The sequence below is a fragment of the Carlito syrichta genome, unplaced genomic scaffold (genome assembly GCF_000164805.1).
Source record: "Carlito syrichta isolate Samal-C Ts95f unplaced genomic scaffold, Tarsius_syrichta-2.0.1 Scaffold308649, whole genome shotgun sequence".
NCBI classification, from domain to species: Eukaryota; Metazoa; Chordata; class Mammalia; order Primates; family Tarsiidae; genus Carlito; species Carlito syrichta.
In genome coordinates this window covers 149,760-160,647 of record NW_007252745.1, presented here as the reverse complement: position 1 = coordinate 160,647, position 10,888 = coordinate 149,760, and the positions used below count along the sequence as shown (strand labels likewise).

The 10,888-nt window shown below is 42.4% G+C and overlaps 1 protein-coding gene across 1 annotated transcript in view; it reads left to right on the top strand.

The window, feature by feature from the left end:
• Positions 1-5,883: 5,883 nt before the first annotated feature.
• Positions 5,884-10,888, top strand: part of LOC103267972 (gamma-2-syntrophin-like) — a gene marked incomplete at its 3' end in the record, with an annotated part of 134,744 nt that continues 129,739 nt past the window's right edge. Inside the window, exons 1-2 of the mRNA XM_021716261.1 lie at positions 5,884-5,937; positions 6,652-6,739. Of these exons, the coding sequence (XP_021571936.1) occupies positions 5,884-5,937; positions 6,652-6,739 (142 nt within the window). The remainder of the gene's footprint in view (positions 5,938-6,651; positions 6,740-10,888) is intronic.

Here is a 10,888-nt window from a genome sequence, read left to right as displayed (position 1 = left end):
GGGGCAGGAAGTCCATGGAGAGCCAGAGCTTCTAGGCATGTGTTGGGCAGATTAGGGAGATCGGAGGGGTGAGGACAAGGCATCCGTACCCTCGTGTTGGAGCCAGCCAGTGCTCAATGACTCAGGAGAGACACAGGGTCTCTGCCCTGTGACACAGCCTGAGCTCCTCAGGGCAGGAAAGAGAAGGGAGCATCCAGGGGAAAAGGGCAGTAGATTTTGTTAAAAACAGAACCCCAAAACCTGTGGATTACAGTGAGGACTTTGGGATTTCAGGAAGAGGAGAGAGCTGTGCTGGATTAGAATGTGGAGGCCAGGGGCACCTGTGGTGGCCCAGTTCACAGTGAGACACCTGGGAGTGTAATGATGAATTCTGGAGAAGGTGGAAAATCCCCTCCAGCCCTAGCCAGACTCCCTGGCTGTGGGACTGGGGAACTCTTGGAGGCACCTTTGCGTTTTGTGGTATCCAAGGGTGAAACCAGGGCATTTCATGCAAATTTACTACATGGTAATCACATATCCAGCATGTCTCTGATCCCTTGCAGCAGGGCTGGCAGGCCGGTGCTAACCCACAGCCTGATGCAAGGTAACCTGGATGGTCACTCAGCAAGGTGCTGAGAGCAGAGGGACGGAGGGGGCGTGGATGAGCTGAGCCAGGTACTGTGCTTTGTCTGTTTGGGTGAATAGTGATATCTGGAAGCGGATTGCACACAGGGCATGAGTGAAACCTGCAATGACCTGAGAGTGCTTTGGTGAGATTTCAGGAGCTGTACTATCCACACACCCCACTGTTCCTCATTCCACTTCTGTGAATAATCAAGGAAGGAGTTTCAGGTGTCTGAACTGGCCTTGAATGGTGGGGTCATGCAGTAACATGCTGTCTGGTTTGTGGTTGACATAACCCTCACAGACACTCAAGCATGTATGTGCAAGGTCCAGATAAGAGCGACCAGCCTGATAAAGTTCTAATCTCCAGAAGTAGATTCCTATAAATACAAATACTAGATTTAAATGTTGAAAGAATACTGGCAATGAGATTTAAACCTTATGAAGAATGGAGCGTTTAATAGCCTGTGTTCTGTTTGTTTATCAGCATAGTATAAGTCATTTTCCATAGTAAACTACAATGGAGTTTTTGTTTGTTTGCTTTCTTTTGTTCTTTGTCTGTTGAGGTCATGGAAATTCTTTGGACTCTGGAGACTCAGCTCCATACTCAGACTAGAAATGTGAGGTCTGGATGGCCCCCCACACAACCTACTCCATGGGGCAATATGAACCTGATGTTGCAATGGTCTGGGAGGTTTTTGAAGGATGCCAACTTATAGATAGATATTTCATGCGTCATTTAATAAAGGAGAAGGAGATTGCCTCAGGCAGTTTTATTTAAAGCTCCCATTGTTCCATGCACAGAAGTTAGCTTTCAGAGTTATCTTGATTTTATGTATGTTCTAAAGCCTTGACCATTGTATAGACATTCTTAGCAGCCCACACTCTGGTGGGAGTTCACGATGATGAACAGATTCAATGTCACAGTCATAGGACCAGTTGCATAAACTACTACTCTGTGGCTTTAAGGGATATTACTTTAATCATTTGCAGTAAGATAACTTATTTGTCCAAAGTGTCCTGACTTTAAAAGTAAGTATAAGGGAGTTATTCATAAACAAAATCCTTCTCTTATTCACACAAGTTCATATAAATGAAGCATTTGAAAACTCATATAGAAAAGAGATAAATTTTTTTTTTAGATAGAAAAATATAGTTTATTTAGAAAATAAAGGCGGGTGGGTAGAGTCACCTCTACAAGGTAGGGGAGAGGACCCAAGTCAAGAAACATGGCAGCCATAGTTCAACATGGACACACTAGAGTTTAATAAAGCAATGGCCAAATTAATTTTATTAAACGTAGCTTTATCTGAGTGCACTATGACAAGTAGTTGAGGGAAAGACAGTTAGTGGAATTCTACCAAATACACACACCGTTCTCTTTGTTTCTGGAGGGGAAGAAGGTTGAAAGGATATTAGTTTGTAGACCTAGTGCTAGCTTCTATAAAAAAAAACTACTGAGAAAGAAAGAATAATATTAATGATAATTAAATAAAACATCAGTGCCTATTTGTGCTCTTAAACATCAGTTTAAGTTTCTAGTGACTAGTCATAAATGTGCAGAAGTGGATTCTTTTTTTTTTTTTTTTTTTTTTGAGTTGGACTCTCACTCTGTCGCCCAGACTGGAGTGCGGTGGCCGCTCCCAGCCACCGCAGCCTCAAACTGCTGGACTCCGGCGATCCTTCAGCCTCAGCCTTCCAAGTAGCTGGAACTACAGGCGTGCGCTACCATGCCCGGCTAATTTTTTGATGTATTGTAGAGATGAAGTCTCACCAAGTTGCCCGGGTGGGTCTTAAACCCACAGGCTCAGACAATCCACTCACCTCAGCCTCCCAAAGTGCTGGGATTGCAGGCTGAGCCACCGAGCCCAGCCAGAAGTGGATTATTTCAATTACACTTAACCATGGTTAGGATTTTGTCAGACAGGTACAAAATGCCAGAGGGGAGTATGCAGGAACAGGTTATAGTGATAAACCATGGCATTTAACCTGAATAGAGGGGAATGTAAAGCTGTTGGCATAGGACAAGAGAGGGCTACTGTCACCAGGTGACATAAGTCTTCATGGGGTCCAAGAAGCTTGTATGCAGGAGTGCTGCAAGGAGGAGGGAAAATAAGCATTTGTGCATGTCTGTGTATGAGACTGAGTTGTTGCTTCTAGAATCTCTGTCCTGTTCCATTGGCCTGTGTGCCTATTCGTGTACCAATAGTAGAATATGTTTTGGTCACGTAGCCTTGTAGTAAAGTTTAAAGTCTGGAAGTGTGGTACCGCACTCTTTGTTCCTTTTGCTGAGGATTGTTTTGGCTATTCATGCTCTTTTTTGTTTTTATAAAAATTTTTGTATTATTGTTTCCAGGTCTGAGAAAAATGATGTTGGTAATTTGGTGGGTATTGCATTGAGTCTGTAGATTGCTTTGGGTAGGATGGACATCTTGAGAATATTTATTTTTCATCCTTGATTTCTTTGATAGCATTTTGTAGTTCTCCTTGTAAAGATCTTTTACTTCTCTGGTTACGCAAGGTATTTCTTTCTCTTTTTTTGTGGCTATTGTGAATGGGATCGTGCGTTTTATTTGATTCTCTGCCTGCTTGTTGCTGGTGTATAGGAATGTAACTGTCTTTTGCATTTGCTTTTGTACCCCGAGACTTTACCAAAGTCAATTATCAGTGTGAGGAGGCTTTTGACAAACTCTCTAGGGTTTTCAAGATATAGAATCATATTATCTGCAAAGAGGGACAGCTTAACTTCCTCTTTTCCCCTGATTTCCTTCTCTTGCATGATTGCTTGACTAGGACTTACAGCACTATGTTGAACAGGATGGGTGAGAGTGGACATCCTTGTTTGTTCCTGTTCATAGGTGGAATGCTTTCAGCTTCTACCTATTGAAAGCAAGAAAGTAAATAACCAAAAAACCATTTTTGTAAATAGCCAAAAAACCATTTGTCTCCTTAATTTGAAGAAAGAGCAACAGAGCAACCCACAGGAATAAAAAAGAGATAATGAAGTCAAAAATGCAAAATTCATAAAAGAGAAAACAGAGAGCAAGTAAAAGAAGAAAAGTTATTAATACCAAAAGTCTATCTCAAGTTTTTTCTTGTAATAAAGCAAGATATAGACACCTCTGAAAAGACCCTGAAGAAACATTCATGAAAATACAAATAAGATTAAGAATGAAAAAGGAGAGATTATGAACCTACTCAACAGAAATTCAAATATCAAACATAGAATTAGTTACGGAACATTTGTAAAATAGAATACTGTGAATTCATGAAAAAGAGATAGAAATATAAGAATAATACGGTGGCTGGGCTCGGTGGCTCAGCCTGTAATCCCGTGCTTTTGGGAGGCTGAGGTGAGTGGATTGCCTGAGCCCGCGAGTTCGAGACACACCTGGGCATCGAGACCTCATCTCTACAATAAATCAAAAAATCAGCCGGGCGTGGTAGCGCATGCCTGTAATTCCAGCTACTTGGAAGGCTGAGGGGGAAGGAGCGCCGGAGCCCAGCAGGTCGAGGCTGCGGTGGCCGGGAGCGGCCACTGCACTCCAGTCTGGGCGACAGAGTGAGACTCCAACTCAAAAAAAAAAAAAAAAGAATAATACGGTGTAAGCTCCAAGATCCATGTTTTAGATAAAGAAAACAATGTATCAAACATAGTTCAGGGCAGGTTTTCATTTAAGTGAAAATAAGGTAAATAAATGGGATAAATGTTCTACCTCATATATGAAAATTCCTGTGCATAACCCTTTATTCCCACACACTAATGCATCTGTTCATATGATTCCTGGGTCAAATTGCACATGTATTTTATATCCAACAGATTTAACCAAATCACCCTCGAAGGAGAAGACATTCTTAGAGATGCATACACTATGGCTAGAAAGAAGCCCAAAATATCCCAGCAACATTTGTCTCTGAGGTATCAAACTGAGGATCTGCTAGGTGAAAGATATGAATTTTTTCATTGCATATTTTTATGTTACTTCGTATCTAAACTATCCAGTATGTTGCAGTTCAATGAAAATTGCACAGCGTCTTCTGAGACTGTGGAGTGTACAATCACGAGGTGTGCTCTCTGCTCCCCTGGAAGATTGTCAGGCAATAGGTCTAGTCTTCAAGACTCCATGGGGGAACTATGCTAATGTCAGCCACCAGCTCCTGTGTTGTGGACTCAATGTCTCTGTCCCCTTGAGTTCATATGCCAAAACCCTTAAAGCCTATAAGATTGTGTTAGGAGATGGAGCCTTCTGATCTCGCCCCGACCCCCCCAACTCATGCCACACACGTCCAGAGACAAGGGCTTCCTTACGGAATTGCAGAATGATGGCCCTTCCATGCAGAGAGAATGTCATTACATTGAGCTTCTCTCAGACCGTCTTGGCTTCCATTCGTCAAAGTAGAGGTATGTTCTGCCTCTTTTTATCAAGGAGGAGGAGAAACAGATTCAGATTGGTTATGTTTTTTCTTTAAGATCTTGTGCAGGGAAGGAGGACAGTCCCAGCCAGATCTTCGAGTTGTTAAGCTTTGACTACTTTCCTTGAGTGAGTCTGAGAAGTGCTGCTATTGCATTTTGTACTTCAAGACAAGTCATTTTGTACTTAAAGACATGTGAAGACAGAGCTTGGACACTTGGAGATAGGCATCTGATGGGGTGTGTGCTCCTATCTAAAGAATGAGTGAAAGGAGATGGCTTGGAGACGGGTGATTGGGGTAAGGCTGGCCAGGCTGCTGAGGGACAGTGGAGATGGTGCCTGCCACAGGACCACAGGAATTTAGTGTTTGAGAAACACTCCCAATAGCACCAGGAGACTGTCTGTACACGGTCTCCAGCAACATGATGAGGAGGAGGGAAAGGAAATTGACAGTGCTTGTGGGAGCATTCAGCAGTTGTGCTGACTCAAGTCTAAAATTTTTCATAGGATTTTATGAGGCATAAAGAAAAGGGATGAGCATATCAAGGTTTAGAGAAACCCCAGAGATATGCAAGGATGGCCTGTGGGGATGACCTGAGTTGGGACTGCTCGGAGGGCCTGGGAGGGAACAGGCAATGGAGATGGACCAGTGGCCATGCCAGATGGAAATGCCCATGAGTGAGATGGAAAGCCATTGATGTGAGATTCCCTGGCTTTGGGGACCTTCAGATGTATTAAATGCAGGCTTTGTACCCCCCACCTCCAGCACGTGTCACCAGGCATTTAGGCAGCTGTGCAGAGCTGCAATCATCCAGGTTGGAAAAGATGGACTTGGCAAGCAACCGAAACAGAGGCAAGAGCAGAGGGAATGACAAGCCTGAGTGAAAGAGTTGTCCAGATTGTTGACAGTTTCTGTGTGCAGGTGAGGGCTGGCTATGACCATCCTAGAAGGAGGATCATGCCCTATGGACGTGCACAGGATACAGTGCAGTGGATTCTGATAAACACAGTATCACAGCATCTGGACTTCTGGTGTCTCAATGAAACTCACTTAAACAACAGCAAATGTATTGTGTGTTAAAAGCTGACTTTAGATTCTATAAGTGATGAAATATATGGACTTCTATGTGCATTGACTAAAACTGTGAGGATAATTTGAAACCCCAGCAGAGAAGTGTGTTGCATCATATTAAAATGATGACTGTTCATATTCTTGAAATTAAGATGTCTTTTAAGCTTTTAAATGAGTATTTATGGTTTGTTGTTTCACAGTTAATCCAGTGGATATGTTTTGCCAGTCTGAAAATTGACTGTACTAACAAGTTGCTCTCTCCAAGGGTTGTATTTTCTGGTAGGTTACATTCATAGAGAAAGCCTGGTCTTGTGGATAAAAATGACAGACCTCGCTGATGTGTAGACACATTTATGTGGATAAGGTATAGAATTCTGTGTTTTTGGAAGTTAAAGCCATTCTTTCACTATCTCAGTTTAATCCTACAGAGTTTTCAGTGTTTTAAAGGTAATCATAAATTTTGAATTTCTGGGAAACAGGAGAGGTGTGGAGGGATTTTATTTTTAAATTCTGTGTCTGGTCCCTTTGTGATGGTAAAGTAGCTATTTTTTGTCATATTGACAGGTACATCTTTTGAGAAATGCTGGTGATGAAGTTACCATCACTGTTGAGTATCTCAGGGAAGCGCCGTCATTTCTGAAGCTCCCGTTAGGTAAGCAGAAAGGGGAGAAATTCAAGGGTATGGTAGAAACTACTCCTGTGCCATGTGACTTACCCAAATGCTACAGAACTGGCAGGGTATACATTATTTCCTGAGCATAATATTCTGCAAGAAGAATGATACAGACAGGCCTTGCAGTATTACATATTTCTAAGACAGTCTACATTTTAACATATCCACAGACTTTTTAAAAGACGGTATCCATGGGGCTCAGTGGCTCAGCCTGTCCTTCCAGCACTTTGGGAGGCCAGGGTGAGTGGATTGCCTGAGCCTGTGGGTCCGAGACCAGCCCCGGCAACTTGGTGAGACTTCATCTCTACAATAAATCAAAAATTAGCCAGGTGTGCTTGTTGTGTGCACTTGTAGTTCCGGCTCCTTGGAAAGCTGAGGTGGAAGGATCACCGGAGCCCAGCAGGTCAATGCTGGGGTGGCTGTGAGCGTGCCACTGCACTCCAGCCTAGGTGATGGAGTGAGACTCCAGATAATAAAAACCAAAAAAGATGGTATCATCAGTCTTACAATTGCCAATTAATTATTTCATTCTTCCCTCAAGTGAACTTACTGTAATTGTATTTCTTATACATGCACATCTAAACATATATACAAACAAAATGTATATTTGAAATGACTAAGTTGACCTGAGAAATTTTCTGTGTAAAAAAAAAATGAAAAATAATGATAAATGTATCTATGAAGTACGTTCCATATTTGGATCCAAAACTTGTACTCTTCTATTATACTTGAATTGCAATAATGTATGACAGTGATGAATTTCAAATCTAGAACAATGTTTTAATGAGAATAATTATTGTGACTTTTACTCATTCTATTCGGTTGTCCTGGTTCTATTAAAGTCACACAGCTATTGCCATTCCTCTGACTTGGCAGTGTGGTCCTCTGCCACTCTTTGTGAGTGATGTCCTTGGTGATCGGGAAGGGTCTTGAAGGCAGAGTCCCAGCTCCCCAGGAGCTGCTGTCTGCTGGTGATGCAGACACTGTGGCATTGGATACAAAAGCAGAACAGTGAGCAGTGTGAATGGAGATAGGGAAGGACTCAGGACCACATGGGGGGAGGGGGTGCTCTGCCTTGTGGTAAAGTGGGGGTGGAGCTAGAGAAATGTAGACAAAGAGAAAGTTTGGTCCCATTACTTATGGGCATGGTATTCCCTTGACATTGAAGAAGGACTTTGAAGGTGTCTGTAGTCTCTCAATTTTCTTTTAAATCTCAGAAAGAATGTCTAAGAAAAATGACTGTAAAAAGTTCATCCTACAACATGATTGTCTCCTGCCACTGTCTTATTTTTATGATTGTATGAACCTCAGGCTCTTCCAGGGTTCACAGTGTTCTTTTAGCAGAAGGCAAATGGTCCTCATAACCACCAAGGCTGGACAGTATTTTCATCTCACGATTTGGACTTGGCATAAGCAGATGATGTCTGATTCTCAGCATCGTCCTGCAGGGGGTGTCTGCTTCCCTGTGTATCCGTCTCGTGTGTAGCTGTGTGCCGGGACAGAAAGCAAGATGCAGACACCAAGGACATTCGTCATAGGCTTTTCTGACTTCTCTTACCAGAGAGGCAAGTGAGAAAAACAAGGCTTCCTGGCCAGCTTTTCCCGATACTGTTGAAGAAGTGGAATTAAAACAGTGGCAGCAACAGTGCAACCCAGATTGCAGAGATGAAGTGGCCGGATGGAGGCGAGCCTGTTATTCCAGCACTATGGGAGGCCGAGGCGAGAGGATTGCCTGAGGCCAGGGTTTGACCAACCTGGGCAACTTAGCGAGAACTCTTCTCTGCAATAAATTTTTAAAAAATGACCTGGTGTGGTGGTGCACACCTGTGGTTCCAGCTACTTGGAAGGCTGTGGTGGAAGGATTGCCTGAGCCTAGCAGGTCGAGGTTGCAGTGACCATGAGCGTGCTCCTGCACTCCAGCCTGGGTGACAGCGAGATTCTGACTCAAAACAAAAGCAAAAACAAAAACGAAAAACAAATCAACAAATCGAAACATTAGCTGGGCTGTAGCGCGTGCCTGTAGTTCCAGCTACTTGCAGGGCTGAGGCGGAAGGATCACCTGAGCCCAGCAGGCCAAGACTGCAGTGGCTGTGAGTGTGCCACTGCACTCCAGCCTGGGTGACAGAGTGAGACTCTAACTCAAAAAATAAAATAAAATAGAAAATAAATAAATAAATAGTAAGCCCCGTCTAAGGGTCACTACAGTGTTGAGGTTGTCCATTCCATCTGAGGATGGGGAGCTCTTGACGTTTCAGCACCTCACTCAGCCTGGGTCACATGATGCTATTTCTGTTGAGGTTTGCATCCTAACTTCTTTTCACCGGCTCAGCTGAAACCTGTGGGCACATTCATCGGTCAGTGGCTTCTCTTAGCTTTGTGGCTGATGTCCTGGGCAGGGTTTTGCCACCCCTTGCCGGTTTGCCTTGACAAGCTCAGCTGAGCAAGCAGATCCACATTTCTTTTTCTTTTCTTTTCTTTTCTTTTCTTTTCTTTTCTTTTCTTTCCAGAATGAATTATGACATCTGACATCTCTTTTAATATATATATGCACATATATATGTGTGTGTGTGTGTGTGTGTGTGTGTGTGTGTGTGTGTGTGTATGTATATGTATATATATATATATATATATATAATTTTAGATTCAATGGGTACATGTGAAGGTTTTTTGCATGATTTTGAGGTTTGGGTTTCTCTTGAGCCTGTCATCCAGGTGGTGAGCATGGTACCCAATGGGTGATTTTTCAACCCTTGCCCTCCTCCTTCCCTTCCTCCCCACTTTAGGACCCCCTGGCATCTGCTGTTCCCATCCTTATGCTTGAGTGTATTCAGAGTTTAGCTCCCAATTATAAGTGAGAACATGTGGTATTAAATTTTCTGTTTCTATGATAGTTTCCTTAGAATGATGATCTCCAGCTGCATTCATGTTGCTGCAGAGAATATGATTGGTTCTTTTTAAGGCTGTGTAGTATTCCATGGTGTAAACGGACCACATTTTCCTTGTCCAGTTCACTATTGATGGGCACCTAGGTTGGTTCCAGGTTTTTGCTATTGTAGATTGTGCTGCAATAAATATACATGTGCAGGCATCTGCATTTCTTCACAGGGACACACACACAGTGGAAGGAAGGGGAACTCAGCATTAGCTTGGTGCCCAAGTCACATAGGACCTACCTCTTCTGGCTTCATCCTTGGCAGGAATGTTGAGTCTTCATGTATCAATAAGTGTCTATTCTCCTTTTACTTGGTTCTTTATAATGTAAAAATTTTAAAATCTTAATATCCATAAAAATGTAAGCACTTTGACCATAATCTCTCCATAAATTCAGGCTAGAAATTCTCTGGTGAACTCTCATCATGAAGGCAAAATTGCTTTTGCCTGAACTGACTCCAAGTACTGTGTTGCTTGGTGGCATGAGCCAGTATTCAATCCAGCAATAGCAATTAGCAGTGAGGGAAGCTATCACATCAGATTTATAAGGAAAATGTAAAGTTTCAACATTTCAAAAATGATATCAAAGAGAAAATGAATAGCCACTGAGATTAAGTGTAGTCTTTTATTTTTTACATAAAGTCATACTCCTGTCCGTTTTATAAAGATACAATTTATACAACATAAAATTTACCTTTTTAAAGTGATAGTTCAGCAATTTTTAGTATTTCACTATGCTGTATAATCATCACTATTGTCTAATTCCAGAACATTGCCATCAACCGAGAAAACCCCTATACCAAATAACAGTCCCAGTGATCCCCTCTCCCAGCCCTTGCCAGTCACTAATCTCCTTCAGTCTCTATGGATTTGCCTGTTCCCTGTTCTGGACATTTTGTATAAATGGAATCATATGATGTGTAGCCTTTTGCACTGACTTCTTTCACTCAGAATCATGTCACCCATATCATAGCATGTGTCACTACTACAGTATTTTGGCTAACAGTATTCCTTTCCCTTACTGATAGGCATTTGTCTTGTTTCTATTTCGGAGCTATTGTGAAGCATGCTGCCGTGAACGTTCATTAACACATTTTTGATTGGTCGTGTTTTCCTTTCCGTTGGGTATATACCTAGGAGTGGAGTTGCTGGATCATGTGGTAACTCTATGTTTAAATTCTTTTTTTTTTTTTTTTT